Source organism: Schistocerca americana, chromosome 5, assembly GCF_021461395.2.
Source record: "Schistocerca americana isolate TAMUIC-IGC-003095 chromosome 5, iqSchAmer2.1, whole genome shotgun sequence".
NCBI classification, from domain to species: Eukaryota; Metazoa; Arthropoda; class Insecta; order Orthoptera; family Acrididae; genus Schistocerca; species Schistocerca americana.
This window is the reverse complement of record NC_060123.1, coordinates 582769328-582789663: the sequence shown is the minus strand read 5'-3', so window position 1 is coordinate 582789663 and position 20336 is coordinate 582769328. Positions and strand designations below refer to the sequence as shown.

At 43.7% G+C, this 20336-nt stretch overlaps 1 protein-coding gene across 1 annotated transcript in view; it reads right to left on the bottom strand.

The window, feature by feature from the left end:
• Window positions 1-20336, bottom strand: part of LOC124616552 (lachesin-like) — a 508659-nt gene that overhangs the window by 144143 nt on the left and 344180 nt on the right. The window contains exon 3 of the mRNA XM_047144870.1: window positions 566-751. Within this exon, the coding sequence (XP_047000826.1) occupies window positions 566-751 (186 nt within the window). The remainder of the gene's footprint in view (window positions 1-565; window positions 752-20336) is intronic.

Sequence of the window (20336 nt, the reverse complement as noted above, 5' to 3'; positions counted from 1 at the left end):
GCCTTGCCACATGTACTCATAACGCACCTCCAATAACACTCAGTTTAGTCTTGATGAGATTTTGGTAGCTTTGGTACATTCAACACTGACAGCCTTCCTGCTGTAGCTCACATGGGGTGAGTGTTGAAACTTGCGCTGGTAATGGTCCATTCCCTGTACTCACCTGACTCTGTACAGTTGACTTGGCACATTTACTACCTGCAATACTCCTCTTGCACTCGTCTGACTCTTGATGAGGTTGGTGCCGATCAGTCCTACATTTTACGACTCTCACAGTCCTCCCTTTGTTATTGCCTGATACCCTAATGCGGTCATTGTTGACTCATGGACTATCTGTGGTAGACTCTTTACGATGCTGATGTCGTCATAACTTGTGATACTGCACAAAGCGCACTCTCTGCCCTTACCTGACTCGTCGTGCAGCCAGTGTTGACGCATATACCCTCGTGCGGCTAGTGTCGACGCATGTATGAGCAGTAGCCCTCTCCCTGCACTTACCTGACTCTTCATGAGGTTGATTTCGACTTGGCGTTGGTAGAGACTGCGGATCTCCTATTGCACTCACCTGACTCTTCATGGGGTCAGTGTTGACTTGACACATGTACTGGCCGCGATCTTCCTCTTGCACGTTGCGGAGGTGCAGGTTCCACGTTGAGTGGTCGTCGTGCGAGACAGATACACGCGGGTTGTGCGTGATCACGTGGTCGTGGATCGCCTGGATGGCTTTCGTGTCTGCCTTCACCCAGCCCACCTGCAAAAACACGCAGAAATTGTAGGCGAGGTCTGTTCCACAACAAATAATTTTCTTTGGTTGCCGGGGTGATCACGTTAATAAAATTTTAATGGCCAGTTTTAAATGGACCATATCGTACGTCCCTATTTATCAGCTTACGTAACGAGTGCTGCGTGATGAACAACAGGTGACATGTCTCCTTAGAAGATTACAAAGCTCTGTAGCAAATCATTCCATTCTGGTGAAAACCTTTACGAGGCGTATGGAAAATCACGATTGCGTAACGCAATATAGTTTCGGTGAAGCAATAAATACTCTATGCAATGTCACAAAATTAGTTCGGACAGGCTCCGACAGAAGTCCCACGGTACTGGTAGCTGCCTTGTTTTTCGACATCGTAACGATATGGAAAACGTCCGATTTTCTAGTCGTGAGCTAGCTGCTAAAAGAAATTCGCTGATTAAGCCGAAGATTTCCTCTGCATTCGATTTACGTGCAAGATCTCTGCTTTTTCCAAATGAGTTTCCCGAACTGTAAATGCAAACCTCGACTCGCTTTGTTCTTTTCGGCTCAGTGAGGAATGGTGCCTTGTTATTGAGATGGTCGCTGGCTAAAAATGACGGTATATCGAATGGACATGATTACTCGTATAGATTCTTAAGCTGCTGATTATTATATGATAATCTGTTGTAGATCTCGTACCGGCGAAAGAGGAGTGCAGTTTCCTTGAGGATGGGGTACAATTCAGCGAAAGAGTATGGAAGGGCAGCAGTATTCATGGAACGTAGTCTATGTTAATTTAGTCCAAATTATCGATAATAGTCGGCAGCGGTTACGGAGATCTGTTCTGTAGCGGTATTTTCAGGCATCCACCAAACTCGACGGAAAATATAGACAGCGTATCTCAAAAAGGAAAGAAGAAAGTTTTTCAGTGCCTGATGCCTCATAGCGTGCAGATATATGTCGGAAATTGTGTTTTATTTCCGTCAGCTGTTACAAAAATCAACAACCAACGGAAGTACATGACGCCTTTTGGGAATGGAAAGAAAAACGTCCCATTGGCTACGTGCCTAAATCTACAGCTGCACCTACATTTCTGCTCTGCAAATCACTGTGATGTGTATGGAAGAGAGAACTTTTGATTGTAACTGTTATTAGGGATTAATTTCGTTCCTTTCGTGTACTGAGTATGGCGTTCCTTTCGTGTACTGAGAACGGGAAAAACGTTTAACTGCCTCTGTAATTAGTCTAACCTATTCTCTATTGAGGCCATACCTGTGAGGTTGCAGTATATTCCTATATTAATCACTTAAATCTTCTTCTTGAAGAGATGCCTTAAATCCTAATCATATCTCTTTTCTGCGTTTCATCGAAGATGTTACACATATCCGGTTTAAAAAAAAGAGAGGCGGCAAGTCGGCAGTTTTCTTCTCAAAGGAACAACCCTTATATTTTCCTCGAGCGATTTAGAAGAACTACTCGAAGGATAAATATGGTTGGCCGCATGGGCAGGTAAGCTCCACTCCTTTCGAGCACCAGTCCTTTCTTTTAACCATTGCGCCTCTTGGTGAATTACAGGTTCTAATTTTACCTCAACTTTCACGTAAATTTTAGATAAATTGCAGAAACTGCAGTAACGTTAGACAGACGGCGATCCGTGGTGGTGGTAGAGAAGTAAGTATTTCGGAACACGCTGCTCAGAGCACGTTATTGAACATGACGCCCCGCAGCAGACGTCCCCAGTCTCTCCGATGTTGACTGGGCAACATCGTCAGTTATAACTGCACCTGACACGGTATCATCGAGATAGGACCGTGGCAACGAGTAGCGTAGTCGGAAGACTTTCCACCGAGAGCGTCTTTGCTGGCCATCGGGGCTCAGTTGAAGCGGGAATCATCACTGAAGACAATTCTACTCCAGTAATCGAGATTCCAGGCCGAATACGTGTCTGGAGACGCCCCATACGGTGGTGGGATACCGTCCTGATTGTCGCCAGCCATACGCGCAGCAACCAGGAGTGGTGGTTTGGAGTGCCATTTCTTTACACAGCAGGAACTCTTTGGTTGAGGTCTGTGGCCTCCATTTCGCCACAGAGGTATGTCGACGATGTTCTATGCCCCTAAATGGAAAGCCATCATAGGCTTACACTGCAGCAAGATAATGCCCCGCCCGCCCATGGTGAAAGTTTCCACTGGTTGTCTTCGCGCTTGTCTACCTTGGCCGAAATTAAGGACGTTTGGAGCATGAAGGGCAGTGCCCTCGAACCAGCTTGGTATTTTGAAGCTGAAATGCGACAGTTGGACAGAACTTGGTACAGTATCCCACAGGAGATTATCCAGAAACTCTGTGAATCAGTACAAGACCAAATGACTGCTTGTATAAGGGCCAGAGGTGGTCCAGCTCGTTACTGAGTTGCTTAGTTTGTGAAGCCCTTTTTCTTGAACGATTTTTCCAATTTTTCTGAAACTGCAATCATTTGTTGTCCGTACCCAAACGTCATATCTGTCGATTTCCGTCCCATATGGATAATACCTTCCTAAAGCGTCTTTCTTTTGTCTTAGAGTATAAGTTTGACCAAATGAGTCTGTTCATGCTTGATCTCTTACCCGATGGTTCAAATGGTTCAAATGGCTCTGAGCACAATGCGACTTAACTTCTGAGGTCATCAGTCGCCTATAACTTAGAACTACTTAAACCTAACTAACCTAAGGACATCACACACATCCATGTCCGAGGCAGAATTCGAACCCGCGACCGTAGCGGTCAAGCGGTTCCACACTGAAGCGCCTACATCCGCACGGCCACATCGGCCGGCTACCCGATGGCACTGGTGTCTTAAAGCTGAGTAAACCGTCAGATGTTTCTGACAGCCAAGATTTTTCATCGAGTGGTTTGAGGAACATGACAGTGAACTCACGTTGGTCTTGGATGAAAAGTACGCCTAATATGCACCCGACAGAATACACCTGGAACGGTACCGGACCACATCGACTATCACACGTCAGCGGCCAGTAATTTATGGAAACTGCGTGACCTGTGCGTGGATATTTGGTGCCACGTACCTCCGGAAATCTATCAATGACTTTCCGAATACATGGCACGTTAAGGGGCAACTTTTTAATGTTGCAAAACTTAAAAACACACGCTATTACCCAGGAGGTGACAATGTTCTGCATCATCAGTGTACAGTTTGACCGAGCAAAATTATTGGACAACACATTAGTCACTTTATACGTAACAATATCGTCATGCGCCAACTACTCGATACTTTGTGTCAGCTTTGACGCGTTGGAGCACAAAGCAAACGGTATTTGTTTTTACGTGAGGCAGTAATGACCGGAAACACATTCCTCAACAATTAACGTTGGCGAATGCGCTATGAGATGATGTGACTCTCTTTTTGGGTGGTTCCAGAAGATCTCAAAGCTTTTTTATGTTATACAAGCGCCTAAACTTTACACCAGCTGGAAGACACTCACTTTAGCTTCCATCCATTGGCCTTTCGCCATATTTCACATCCTATCAAAATCAGCGACGCAGAGGTTATTCAGTTTATTCTTTTTGCCGTTTCTCATCTCCAATTAAGGTTCTCAGCACAATGGAAAGGATTTTCTGCGATCATTCCGGTATGAGAATCAAGAAGCAAAAGGCAACAGCAATGCTATGCAGTGCTGAAAATGAGTACGAACCGGAGGAGAGCTAGAAGTGGTAGACGAGTTTACGTATTTCGGATGCAGGCTAACAAGGGATAGTAGAAGCCAGAATGAAATTGTAGGCAGAACACAGCACGCCGAAATTAAATTTAATTTGAGGAGCAACTTACTCGCCAGCAAGAATATCTGCTGAAAATAAGGAAACGTGTCATGAAAGCATTTGTTTACAGCATGGCCCTCTACAATGCGAAACTGGGGCAATAGGAAAACAAGAGAGGAGGCGGCTGAAAGCCCTGCAGATTTGATGCTATATAAGGGTGATCATGAGTTGGAAAGACAATGTTACCAACGAAGATGCGCTGAGAAGGGTACAGGGAACCAGATTTCTGTGGAGACTCGTCTAAATAAGATGAGACCAACACGTAGAACACATTTCACGACACAATTTCATCATTGGAACTATAGCAGAAGAAGCTATTGAGGAGAAGAATCTCCGGGGACGAAAAAGAATGTCACACATTCAAGAAATCATGTGGGATGCAATACGTACGCGGAAACATAGAGGAAGGCATGCAGGAGAGGGGAAAGCGTACTGCTGAAAACCAACGTCAGGGCTGAATATTAAAGAAAGATAGACTGTCTCATTTTCCAATCCAAACTTTATTCAAAACATTTTTCTAAAATTCGTAGAGTATAATAACCTAATCCTATGTATGTGCTGACTTGGAAAGATCAAGGCCAGTGAATGTAAGAGAAAGAGAGACAGAATTCCATGTGCTACACCGTATCCTGAGATTAACGACTAACCAATAAATGAGAAATGGTAAACACTGTCAGTCTTGCTTGTGAGATGAAAGCAGAGATCACCATTTGCAGCTCAGACGGATCTGCGTCCATGTAGGCTTCAGATTCCTCAACTTGCGCCGTAGGGTGGTGGGATTTCGGGTTGCACTAAATAGGTCACAAATCATTATACACTGGAGGAGGCTACTCGGGTATCGGGTCTGTATGGCAAACACTGAGAGTTTTTTTAAGATAGAGGGTGTGGGGGAAACACGAAAAGGGTTCAGTCTGAAACGGTATAGGTCGAACGTAGGAAGAACGTCAAACAAGGAACCATTGATATAACAGATGTAAATTGTAGTAGCTGTTTTGAGAAAAGATCAAAATAAAGCCCAAATCGTTATAGGAACTGAAATCTGCCTAATGTCGGAGATAACTTTAGCCAAAATTTTTGTGAAAGATCAAATGGTGTTCAGAAACGATTGGATAACTATAGTATGCGGTGGCGTGTTTGTTGCTGTTATAACTAGTTTATTTTGAAGCAACATTGAGATAGATAGTGCTTGTGAGTTAGTATGAACAGAGGTTGTTCTTGGAACAGGAATAAAATAATTAATAGATCCTTTTACCGACTTCCCAACTCAGATGATACAATCACTGAAAGATTCAAAGAAACATTGAGTCTAATTTCAGACACGTACCCGACTCATACAATTATAGTAGGTGGTGACTTCAATTTATTCTGGAAATGTTGACGATAGTACATGTTTATATCTGGAGTTGTGCACGAAACAACATCGGAAATTACGTTAAATGCATTCTCTGGAAATTATTTCGCGCAACTTATTAATGAGCCCGGTCGAACAGCAAACGGTTGCAAAAACACACTTGACCTCTTAGCAACAAATAATCCTGAGCTAACAACGAGCACACAAACCGTTACAGAGATTAGGAAGACTAAATACTATAACTCTCAAATCAACCAAAAATAAACGAAAAATAGACCTACTAAAAAAGCAGGGCGAAATTCGCTTCATGCTTTTCTGAGAGACAATCTCCACTCCAAGTGAACAATGTAAGTTTAGAGGAGATGTGGCCTGAATTCAAAGAAATAATATTGCAGCAATTGAGCGATTTATATTAAATGCGTTAACAAGCCACGGAACTAACTCCCCCCCCCCCCCGCCCCCTTCCCTTCCCCCCTGGTACACAAAACACGTTAGAACACAATTGCAGAAACAACAAAACAAGCATGCCAAACGTAAATGAAATCAAAATCTGTAAGATTGGCGACCGGTTACAGAAGCTCGAAATCTAGCGCGGACCTCATTTGGAGATCCTTAGAATAGATTCCACAACGAAACTTTGTGTCGGAATCTGACCGAAAATCCAGAGATTCCCGTGGTATGCAAATTCTGCTAGCGGCAAGACACAATCAGTGACTTCTCTGCTCGACAGCAATGGAAGTACTATAAATGATAGTGCTCTAGAGCAGATTTACTAAACACAGCCTTCCAAAATTCCTTCCTCAGAGAAGTGAATGTTCCAGAATTCGAATAAAGAATAGCTGCCAACATGAGTAAATTAAAAGTAGATATCCTCGAAATAGTGAACAAGTCTTTCGGTGTAGACTGTATACCAATTAGGTTACTTTCAGAGTATTCTGATGCAACAGCTCCATACATAACAATCGTATACAACCGCTCGCTCGACGAAAGATTTTTACCCAAGGATTGGAAAGTTGCACAGGTCAATCCAATATTTAATCAAAGCAAATCTACTAAACTATAAACCCGTATCTTTAACGTCGGTATGCAGCAGAGTTTTGGAACATTTCTTGTGTTCGAACATTATGAATTACTTCGAAGAGAACGGTCTATTGACGCACAGTCGACAAGGATTTAGAAAACATCCTTCTTGTGAAACAAAACTCACTCTTTAGTCACACAGAATGTTCAGCGCTCTCGACAAGGGATTTCAAATTGATTTCGTATTTCTGATTTTCCGGAAGGCTTTTCACACTATACCTCACAAGCGGCAAATAATCGAATGGCATGCTTGTGGAATATCGTCTAAGTTTGGAACTGGATTCGTGATTTCCTAACAGAAAAGTCGTGGTACGTAGTAATTGACGGAGAATCATCGAGTAAAACGGAAATGATTTCTGGTGTTCCACAAGTTATTTTTATAGGCCCTCTTCTGTTCCTTATCTATATAAACGATTTAGGTGACAATCTGAGCAGCCGGCTAAGGTTGCTAGTAGATGATGCTGTTGTTTATCGTCTAGTAAAGTCACCACAAGATCAAAACAAATTATAGAGTGATTTAAAAAAGTATCTGAATCGTGCAAAAATTGGCAATTGTTAAATTTCAGTTAAACTATAAATCAAATCTAAAATCCGTAAATTAAACTAAATAACTACGATTTACAATTAAAAAAACCTACTAAGTTGGGAAGAACACAAAGGAAATGTTGTGGGGAAGGCACACCTAGGGCTCGGTTTTATTGGCAGAATACTCAGAAGATGCAACGGATCTACTAAAGAGACTGCCTACACTAAGCTTGCCCATCCTCTTTTGGAGTACTGGTGCGCGGTGTGGGATCATTACCAAATGGGATTAACGGAGCACATGTAGAAAGTTCAAAGAAGTGCAGCACGTTTTCGTGTTATCGAGAAATAGGGGAGAGTGTGTCATGATACAGTATTTGGGGTGAACATCGTTAAAAATAATGGCACTTCTGCTTGCGGCGGGATCTTGTAATGAAATTTCACTCACCATCTTTCTTTTCCATATCGTAAAATATTTTGTTGACGCCAATAGGAAAAAAACGATAATCATAATAAAACGAGGGAAATCAGAGCTCGCACTGAAAGAAAGGGAGATGTAATTCCATGTGCTACGCCGTATTCTGAGATTAACGATTAACCAATACATGTCTGAAGTTTAATGTAGAACTAAACCAGGCAGTACATGCAAGGTAGATAGTTTATGTGTTTTACAGTCGGGGCAGAAAGAGACAAGCGTGGCCTGAACACGGGGATTTCTGCTGAGCTTAGGCAAGCTGCTAGTCTGTAAGACGTGTATTTCTTACACGTAGATTTTCAATTCTCCGTTGGTGATCTCTGCTGTATACAATTTTCTTGTCTATGTTTGTTCTTATGATCATGTCGGCCTCTTGTTTATCAGTCTGACATCCTGTTACAATTCAACCGACGCTCCACATCACCCAGTGTAAACCCTCTACGGAACGCCTGGGATAATTTGAAAAAAAAAAACAGCTGGTGAAACACATGAATCGTCCCTGTAGTTTAGTAGCTCTTCGGTAGCTAATCATCACTGAGTTGCGCCATACGGATACGGAATGCTTAATGATTTTTATACACTCTCTTTCTCGAAAATTGTGCCATTATCTAGGCTAGAACAAGTGTTACATAAAAACAGCGTAATGTCCCCCGGTGCTACGCTTAGCAATGAGTTTCTTTCCAACGCAAAACGATTTTTTACCACCAATGGAAAAGAAGCTAGTATAAGAAGCCACAATACGATCACGGTATTATATTTCAAATACAGCTCTCAGGAAATTAGCTCATTATAAACATTTGTGTGTATGTACTGGATGAGTTTTATACGTAATTGTATATATTTAAACGTATATCCTATTAAGTGCCCATGGGGACAATCTTCGACTGTTGTGTTTCGCTGTGGAGTGGGAAATGTATATGACACGTAAAGGAATTCTGCGCTTGTATTATCATCATCTCCTATCTTGAGATTAATGACAGCGGACGCCACAGCGAGATAGTCTCAGTGGGAAATTATAGCTATTATTGTGGCAGCCATTACAGTCTGTCGATTTTAATTTGCATTTTGTACGGCGTTAATTTGTCACTTAATGGTATTCTGCTCAGAGACATATGTAATAATTACTTCTATGCAGCAATTAATGTTAATATGCAAGTAATATTTTTTTGTTGAGTCAAAAGTGATTTATCTCATATTGTGGACGACGAATGTGGCTGTAGGAGGTTCAGAATATAAGTTTTGGATGCTACCTGGCGAATAGGCAGATGCGGTCAGTACATCGGGAGGAACGTAACATTAACCGTGATTATATGTGTGAATTTCCTGCGCAGCCAGTTGGATATCCCCGTTTGACTTGTATACTGATTTGCAATCTTGCAGCCTTAGAAAGTGCTATGAGTGACATTAATGAATTATTTTAGCTCTCAGGTGACCGAACAACATTTAACACCTTTGCAGCTGAGCGTTGAAATCTTCGAGATCATCACTGTGTCTTTAACTATTTTCAGGTTTCATATACAATTTCCAAGACGAACAGTACTGATTACACTTCGTCAGCGAAACTAACCCAAACACAAGCTAAATAAAAATGGAGTGTAAATAGATCCAAAAACTAATAACCACAAACTTAAAGTCAAGATAAATTCAGACTGTTTATATGGTATCGCCGATTCTAATATAGATGGCTGAATAATCTACAGGAATTTTGTCCCTTACCAGATTATTAAGACCAGTTACTATGTCTAAGCCTTTATACCATTTGTCTCTTATCACATGTGAGGCTTACTTTGTAAGCTGCATAGTATGTATGACTAAGGCGAATGAAAATTATTTGAAGCTTCGTGGTCGAATAAAACTGCATGCATAGTCGGGATTCGAGCCCCGAATATTTGCCAGTTCGTCAATGTCTACGCTATCCAGGCCTGAACCACTACGCGCCCTCGCAGCATTATGCCCCGCCAAGCTGTGAGAGTGGATCGTGAGTTGTGCCTGGACAACTCAGCTGGTAGAGCAAATGCCCTGAAAGGTTCCGCATTAGAATTCCGATCCAGTACACAGATTCAGTCAGGCACGAAGTTTCAGATCAGTACACATTCTGCTGCAAAGTGAAAATTCAAATAATAAGCAACGTTTTAAGACCGGAGCTTAGTATTGAAACACTATCCGGGACAAAACAATTAAAAGGTCGATTTTTAAAACCTCGTAACTCTCTCCCATAGGGATGCAGAAGTTCGAAATCTGACACAAAGGTGCTCACAACCTTCCTCTGTAAAGTGGCCAGAGCGTGGTGCCCTTCGACGTCCCCTCGGTATCTGCGGCATTTCAAACAGCAGGCCGTCGACACAAGCAAACCCACGTTTCGCACGTATCACTGTTGATGCCTCTATGATGGAGGTCAGAACCGCGACCCCCGACGAGCAGAGTCAGTGGTTGTCGACAACGGCGTCCTGTTGCTCATCACACCATGAATTTTCGATTTCGACAGCGAAATATATGGGAATGAACGAACAAAGGGAAGGGGTAGTTCCAATATCTCTCTGTATGCCACCTCCTGAGGCCCTTTCGTGTCGACTCTGAACGGCGGTGCGTCTGAAATGTTTCTCTCGCCCACTCATAAGACATCCGCGTGATTTGAACGTTGGGCGTCGCTGTCCAGACCTCCGTCGCAGAGGCGTCAAGAGAATAATTGAGATATGGCTAAAGGTGATGGCGGGAGGGTACGGCGGGTAGGGTGCTGTAACGACCTTCTCTTCGTGTCATACGTTCACTGTGATGTTGCGCAGAACTGTGACGAGGTTTGGTGCCAATGTGGACATGATTACCCATCATTCACCTCGCTTAAACTTCTCAGCTCTAGTCTGTCTTTACCATGTATACACGTAGCTGTCTGAAGCGCCACCGATTCCGAAGATGACGTCGCAGGGCGACGTACCTTGACACTATTACAGAGAAAGTTTGTACGTACCCTAGAGCTAAATTTCGAACTTCTGCGTCGCAGAGTGAGAGAGAAAGAGAGAGAGAGTGAGTGAACAGACTGGAAATGGAGGATAAATGGTCCTAAGATCCTATGAACATGTGTTCAGAAATGGATGGTGTGCTTGCAACGACAATAAATCGTCCCTGAACGCGGTAAAGAGCTACTTCGCATCCACGTCACAATAGATGTTCATAGCGGCCTCCATGGGATGCAACGCACGCGCTCTGGTAAAGGATGCTTTCTCGGCAAAGAGGATGGTGACAGAAATCCAATAATTGTGATGTTCTGGTGTAAAAACCATCGACAAAGTCCTTTCTGTAGAGGGAAATGCACTGCTGATGATCCTTGCACTTGTTGCGTGTGACAGGGATACTAGCGGTTATCATGCAGGGTATACGTAATCGTACTTTGGCGTACACCATCTTGGCAGGCCAGATACCTAGAGCTTTTACTGAGGTTCGTATCAGTATCCTGTACAAACAGGTCCTCCAAATCTGGTATACGCACAGTCAACCACCTCCCTGCATGTTCGTCCGTCTGAAAGGACTCGCGATCACACAGACGCACAAAAAGGGCTTGAAATGTTGTGTGATGTGGTTGGTGTCTGTGAGCGTACTCGTTTTGGTATAGCCGTGCTGTCTCTCGACCGTTTCCTTCATTTTGGCCGTACAAAAACACCATCTCGGCTTGTTCCCAACACGAATACCAGTCCATTCTATTGCTTATAAACGCTGCGTCAATCTTACAGCTTGCAACACACAGGAAACACACGCCACGTGGTTAGAGGAACTTTCACTCGTCAGCCCTATCTACCATAGCAACGATGCATTTCCGGACACATGTGCACAGGACAGTTTTGCTCTATTTTCAGTCAGGAATCCATCCCTGCAGTTTGCGAGTTTCACTATTCTTCGCACACATACTGACGGAAAAAAAATCGTAACAAAAAATAATTAGTGTAGGGTAATGAAATTTCCGGAATATATTTGTCTGGGTGACATATTGAAGTGTCTAACACTGCAAGATAATAAGTTATTGTAAGCGCGAGATATGTCACTGCAAATGTGAAATGCTGGTAAGTTAATAATCACCAGACTGTTGAATACAAGGATGCAGACATTCACGCATTGTGTCGTACAGGTGCCAGATGGCACTGGATGTCAGTTTGTGGGATAGAATTCCATGACTTCTGCACTCGGTTGGTCAATACATTAACGGTTAATGCTGTTTGTGGATGAGGCTGCAGGTGTCGGCTGATGATGTCCCGTATGTACCCGATTGGAGATAGATATGGTGATCGAGTAGGCCAACGCAACATGTCGGCAAACTGTAGAGCATGTTCGATTAAAACAGCGTCATGTAGGCGAGCGTTATCCTGTTGGAAAACACCTCCTGAAATGTTGTTCATGAATGGCAGCACGAGAGATAGAATCATATGACTGACGCACGAATTTGTAGTGAGGGTGAATAGGATAACCGGGAAGAGTGCCCCTGCTGTCATACAAAATCGCATCCCAGCCCACAACTCCAGGCGTATGTCCAGTGTGTCTAACACCAAGGCAGGTTGGTGCAGGCCCTCAACAGTCCTTCTTCTCACCAAAGCACGGCCATCACCGGCACCGATCCAGGAGCAGCTTTCACTAATTCAGTGCCGATCGAGATGTCTAGTAGCGCTAGTAAATGGACAATGACGAACGCAGCTATGGAGCTGAGAATTATCTCTCTGCATCATCATTCCTTTGGCATTGTTTCAAGGTCTTAAGATCTTAAGTCTTTTAACGTCTGCAATACGTACCATCCGTTTCCCTACTTCAACGTATCTGAAAACATCACCAAGGTCTACTAAACTTTGTTCCCTTAGTTTATCGCCAACTTACGACTATGGAATGTAATGAAAAATACTCGGCCCCTTGTGTACTGAGATTCGTCAGCTACGTCTTCAAACACTTGCGGAAAAAATTGTAACTCTATATAGACTTGTGTATCCTCTGAAGATAATCCTTGTCTTCAATCGAGAACCGGGGGAGGGGGGGGGGGGGGGCTATCGCAGTACACTGCATCAGACATGGGTACGTGCTTTGCGTGCTGTGCTGGCAAAGTGGAGACTGCCCAGATTGAACCATGTTAGCTAATGAACCAGGGTGCGCTTGTTCGTTTCAGCATGCCAGGCACGTCTGACAGAAATGAATCTTACGCAACTACTTTTACAGCCACACGGAGCGTATCGCTCTCTGGATTTGTTTTATATGGTACACTTTCGTGCACATTTCGTATGTTCAACTTACATCATGCACATGTACTGAAACAAAAAGTGAATCTTAATTAAAAGTAATACACTGATACAAAAGTTAGCAGAACGTTTTCACAGATTAATTTTTCATGTTGGTTTGTGCGAGAAAGTATTCAATTAAAATGAGATTTTTTGAAATTCAATTATTCGTTTCACTGGGGATCATCATTTATGTTCTACGAGAACAAAGTTTCTTATATCACTATCACTTACGAAAGAAAAATTTTAAACGATGTTGTATAACATGGTTACATACCCACTACTGCTGATATCGTTCAATTTTGTGTATCCAAAAGAAGATTCCTTCATCATAAGAGAATCTATATAAACAGTATCGAGGTTGGAGTATTCACGTGAGAGGATATATAACATGTAGACAGTGGAATTTTTGCGAAGGAATAACACAAGAATATTATCAAGTATTAGTGAATATTATTATCAGACAGTCGTGTTGAGAACAGCTGTTTATGAATTTTTCATTATATATTTTCGTTCGGTTGTGAATGTAGTTGCGATTATTGACCAGCCTGGAAAGTATTCAGCTCACTATTATTGATACATGTACTTTAGTATCATAGTGCAGTTAACTACTATTTGGTATGAAAACACTGATGAAGTGTAGTTCTAAAGCGACAGTAAATTGGAAGAAGTATCTGTAAAAATTGCGTTGCGATGAAAATTGTAATAGATTATTTAAAATTTAAAAAATTATTGTGTCCAGAGAAAGTAAGATTAATGCTCGCAATATTTTAATGAGTCAAGAAGTTATTCAGAAGTCTCGAAATTATTGCTGGGGGGTACTGAAGGAAACAGGCTTTAGCCTAGGAAGAAAGGAAGTAGAAGCAGTATCAGAAAATACATCTATACACCTTTACCAAATTCGTGCACCCGGACATCAATCTGAATTAGCCTTGATTAGATAGTATGGTTGGCTTCTATGCACTGATGGAATCATTTATACCTTCTGCTGTCAAATCCGAACAACGTCTTTTCCTCTACATCCATTTTTGATACAGCTTACTCATTGTCATTGTGACAACTTTTAATCGGGACTTTCTAAATGGTTCAAATGGCTCTGAGCGCAATAGCACTTAACATCTGAGGTCATCAGTCCCCTAGAACTTAGAACTACTAGAACCTAACTAAGGACGTCACACACATCCACGCCCGAGGCAGGATTCGAATCTGCGACCGTAGCGGTCGCGCGGTTGCAGACTGAAGCACCTAGAACCGCTCGGCCACACCGGCCGGCAACACTTTCTATAAGCCTTTTATGCTACTGCTACTTCACACTACTGGCCATTAAATTTGCTACACCACGAAGATCACGTGCTACAGACGCGCAATTGAACCGACAGGAAGGAGATGCTGAGAAATGCAAATTATTAGCTTTTCAAAGTATTCACACAAGGTTGGCGCCGCCGTGCTGGATCCCAACGGCCTCATATCACTAGCAGTCGAGATGACAGGCACCTTATCCGTATGGCTGTAACGGATCGTGCAGCTATCTCTCAAGCCCTGAGTTAACAGATGGGGACGTTTGCAAGACAACAACCATCTACACGAACATTACAACGACGTTTGCAGCAGCATGGACAATCAGCTCGGAGACCATGGCTGCGGTTACCCCTGACGCTGCATCACAGAGAGGAACACCTCCGATGGTGTACTCAACGACGAACCTGGGTGCGCGAATGGCAAAACGTCATTTTTTCAGGTGAATCCAGGCTCTGTTTACAGCATCATGATGGTTGCATCCGTGTTTAGCGACATCTCGGTGAACGCACAATGGAGGTGTGTATTCGTCATCGCCACACTGACGTATCACCCGGCGTGATTGTATCGGGTGCCATTGGTTACACGTCTCGGTCACCTCTTGTTCGCATTGACAGCACTTTGAACAGTGGACGTCAAATTTCAGATGTGTTACTACCCGTGGCTCTTCCCTTCATTCGATCCCTGCGAAAGCCTACATTTCAGCAGGATAATGCACGACTGCATGTTGCAGGTCCTGTACGGGCCTTTCTGGATACAGAAAATGTTCCACTGCTGCCCTGGCCAGCACACTGTCCAGATCTCTCACCAACTGAAAACTTCTGGTCAATGGTGGCCGAGAAGCTGGCTCATCACAATACGCGAGTCACTACTCTTGATGAACTGTGGTATCGTGTTGAAGCTGCATGGGCAGCTGTACCTGTACACGCCATCCAAGCTGTGACTCAACGCCCAGGCGTATCAAAGGCGTTATTAAGGCCAGAGGTGGTTGTTCTGGGTATGCATCTATGCATCTGGGTATGCATCTATGCATTCAAATTGCGTGAAAATGTAATCACATGTCAGTTCTAGTATAATATATTTGTCCAATGAATACCCGTTTATCATCTGCATTTCTTCTTGGTGTAGTAATTTTAATGGCCAGTAGTGTATTACATGTCGTGTCACTTGGCATCCTACACTGCTATAGAGGCAGTTTTTATAGCATGCGTCATAGAGCCGTATCTGGAAAAATCCACTTATGAGTACGACTAAGTGCTGATGATTAAATAATGTTTTATGAATAGAATAGTGTCCCTTGCAGATAATGTTGCGTTAATGAGCAAGTAATGTAAAGAATTGTACTGGAAGGGCCGTAGTCAGAAGTAATACTGCAGTGAAAGATCCGCAGACTACAGTTCGCAATCAGACTCGGACACTGGTGGTTCGCTATCGCCTGCGCGTCTGTCCAACCAACAGACAGCGGCGCGTGCCGGGTGGCCGGCATGCCCGGCGCTATGGGACCTGCACGCTCACACAGAGACGGGCTGAGGCTGGGGCACACAACAGAATCGCCGATAAATCAGCGGCCTTGGGGAGCGGCGGCGACGCCGCCTGCGCCGGACAAGCGACAAATAGGGCGCGTGCCGGGCCGGGCGGGTCACTCTTCGCGGCACCTGAGGGAGCGTGGAGTCGGCCAGTTTCGGCCGGAAGCCGGGCTGCGGCAGGCTGGTTCAAATGGCTCTGAGCACTATGGGACTTAACATCTATGGTCATCAGTCCCCTAGAACTTAGAACTACTTAAACCTAACTAACCTAAGGACATCACACAACACCCAGCCATCGCGAGGTAGAGAAAATCCCTGACCCCGCCGGGAATCGAACCCGGGAACCCGGGCGTGGGAAGCGAGAACGCTACCGCACGACCACGAGATGCGGGCTGCGGCAGGCCATTCATCTGTGTGCGTTCACCCGATCGGAAGAAGTCGTGGTTGCTCTGCTTCATTTGCATGAGACACTTTATTCACTCCTAACGACCAATTTCAACAAAACGGTTGACAAGGTCGTGTATACAGGCAATTGTCCAGGAAGTGCAGAAGTTAGTTCTATACATTCAACCTATAATGACAAAAATTGGCGTTAGACTACCAATTTAGGCCACAGTAACCATCTTCATATTTTTGTCGAAGAGGGAAACCAAGTACAACTATTAGGCAATCAACATCCTGAAAAGAATAAATTCTGAAATACTGACAAGCTACCAATTTAATTTGTATACGGTGTCCATACTTAAAGTTTCGGTTTCAGAAGGCTGTAGAAGAGGGCACTCCTCAGAGAGACGTCAAATTTGAACAGTACATTATTAGCGCAGGGGATAATATAATGAAATTAACGAATACTTTACCCTTAGATGGCTCTGTAAGCGTCTTAACGTAAATGGAGTCGGCTGGGAATGACAGATGAATCGCAATACGACAGCTATTGTTTGAGCTACTCATGCACCATCCATATTGTTCAATGTGCGTAACTGTACAAGTTCAGCAGACAACAGTTGTGACACTGTTAGTTAGGTGAGCCACATCTTTGACAGACGTCGGATCAACTTTCACATTGCCACATTGCACACCAAAAGAACCTGTCATTTGGAATTTTGTAATCATTTTCTCCAGACCCTCATCAGATATCGATATAACGTCTTTTTTCATATCCTTGAGTGTCCGGAACTTGTTCAGGGCTACTAGCGCACCGTTCTTGTAAAAAAGCCTTGCCGGCAGCTCGCGATCCTATACTGAGACAGTGAAGTTGGGCGTCGCGGGCGCAAACTGAGGAAAAGTCGTGAACTGTGCGTCTATTGGTAGTGTATATTCTGACACTTATAGAGCCACCTATGGGCCAAATTTTCGTCAGACCTTTGTTTTTTATACCGTGGCGTTTCCTCTGCGTCAATGACAATATATTCAAATTTCAAGTCATTCTGAGCAGTGGTTCTCTTTTTACAGTGTTTTGAAACTGGAACTTTTAATATGGACACCATGTACGTAATATATAGAATAAAAACGTAGGATAATTTACCTCCAGAATGAAATTTTCACACTACAGCGGAGTGTGCGCTTATATGAAACTTCCTGACAGATTAAAACTGTGTGCCGGACCGAGACTCAAACTCGGGACGTTTGCCTTTCGTGGGCAAGTTCTCTACCAAATTTCATTCTGGAAGCAGCTCCCAGGCTGTGGCTAAGCTATATCTCCGCAATATCCTTTCTACGAGGAGTGCTAGTTCCGTAGGTTCGCAGGAGACTTTCTGTGAAGTTTGGAAGGTAGGAGACGAGGTACTGGCGGATTTAAAGCTGCGAGGACGGGGCGTGAGCGGTGCTTGGGTAGCTGAGTTGGTAGAGCACTTGCCCGCGAAAGGCAAAGGTCCCGAGTTCGAGTCTCGGTCCGACACACAGTTTTAATCTGCCAGGAAGTTTCAAAATTTACCTCCTTAAAACGTAGGAAGCTTTGTATTATCCTAATATAATAAAGCCAAGAGACCGTCAAGAGATATGTACATAATTATTTAAATAAAAATAAATGTTTGTATAACAGATTTTTAAAACGGAGTAAAAAGTAGAAAATAATTCCTCCTAGCTCCATGCAGACTCCAAATCCCATACAGATGGTTTCGAAAATTTGTGTTTGTGAATTTTTAATAGGTGTGAGAATGCTTGTAAGATTTATGACGAAAAAGGTGTGGGGCATGAATTACGTTATTGACACATAAATACACTGGTGTTCAAAATAGAAGCTAGAAACAGTTATTTTTCCACAATACAGTGTAAAAAGGTGATAGCAAAGTAGAAACAATTTAAAGAATGCAAAATGTAAACAACAGCAACATGGTTAACGGTGGGCAAAAATGTTCTTCGTTTTTTCAACTTAACAGATTTGCAGACACATTCTACCCACTGGTTAATGTGCTCAGTATGTGGTGTGACAACCTCTGGCAGCAATATAGACATGACAAAGACGGGGCATGATGTGAACGATATAATCCATCTCATCTTGAGGTGATACTGATCATACTTCCAGCAGAGCTGCTCACAACTCTTGGAGAGTGGTTGGTGGATGCTGACGTGATGCAACTCGTCTCCCCAGAGCATTCCTGGCATGCTGTATGGGATTCAAATTGGGAGAGCGAGCAGTCCACGTCATCAGCGTAATACTTTCCTTTTCCGAGAAAACATCAACCACTCGTGGTCTGAGAAGTCGAGCATTATTGTCCATCACTATGAAGTCTAGGGAAACAGCACCTCTCAACAACCGCACTTGAGTCTCAAGATACCGCCGCGATACCTGACAGCAGTGAAACCTTGTCGATATACCTGTACAGTTCGAGTGGTGAATATAGCCCCTGCCGCTCCTCCTCGAATCTACCTCTTTCCACAGTGTTTGGACCCCTAAATCGTGTCCCACGTTCCATCCAGGGACGAATCCGTCGGGAATCACTCTACAGATCAATCGGGACTCATCTGTGAAAAGAACATCGGACCACTGTTCGACCGTCCAAGTGGCATGTTGACGACTCCACTTTAGACGTTCCCTTCTGTGACGACGCGTCAGAGGTACACATGCACCAGGTCTCCGACAGTAAAGGTACTCTGCCAAAGCCTTCTCTACACCCTTTGCCTCGATACAACACGTCCCGTGGATGCTCCGAAGCCAGATGCCAGTTGCCGTGCAGTACCGAGGCGGTGCAGTCGTGCCCTTACAGCCAAATAACGGTAATTTCTTTCTGACGTGAAACGTGGTCGTCCCTGTCCTACCTAGTCGTCGGTCACTATAATCTGTCGCCACATCCGAAGAACAACTGAACGTTTCCCACTATGCCGTAAGCCTATATCAGTTTGCAACTGTCCTGCTTCCATTCTTCCTTTGGCCCCCCACTGCAGAAAGGCTGGTCAGTGCGTTCTCTGTGCCACACTACATCGTCTGTGACTGTCTACACAGCGATTGTGGATGTGGGAGTATCCGGCAAACACTACCTCGCTTGATAGATATCAGGACGTGATCGTTGCCGTGTTTGTCCATCGAGTAATATGCTATCCCCCGTGCAGAACTCGATCGTGCAGACATCTGTCGACATCGATGTGACTGTATAGTGTATTAGACACAGCCCGGGAAACTGTGGTTTATTGCTTTAATTTTGGAGACCAGTGTAGTTCGCCACCTAAGCCTATTTATGTTCCCCACGTTTTTCGTCATAAATCTTACAAACATTCCTTAAAAGTCTTTCATTAATTATGTGTGCCAAATATCTCGATTTTAGAATTTTTTTATTAAAATAATTATCTTTATACACAGATGAAGTCGAAACATTATGACCACTGCCCACAGCGACTTTGGATGCCGACTGGTGACGTCGCGGGCACGTGACGTGATAACAAAACTATACCAGCGTAGCAGGTACGGAAGGGGGTTCACCGTAGGGAAGATATGAGCTGAAAATGAGGAAATCTCTTGAGATAAGTGACTTTGGCAAAGGGCAGATTACTATTACCCAGAATCTTACAACACCCTCAATGGCACTGTTGCGAGAAGGAAATATTTCTCTGGGCGGTATCACTAACCTGGTGTCTTGCTGCTTCGGTAAGTCCCTCGTAGCACAGTGGTAGCGCTCAGGAGCCAGGTTCCATGTAGTTGGTGATCCTGCTGACGTGGAGTGTTTAGGGATGCCAGTTGTTAATTGTCGACAACGTTTGTACCATAATTGTTTCAATACAGAAATTTCTTTGTCACACACGTCACAGAATCAGCATCTGCAATACGGCGGCTCTGGACTACGCCGTTATTCGACCCTTT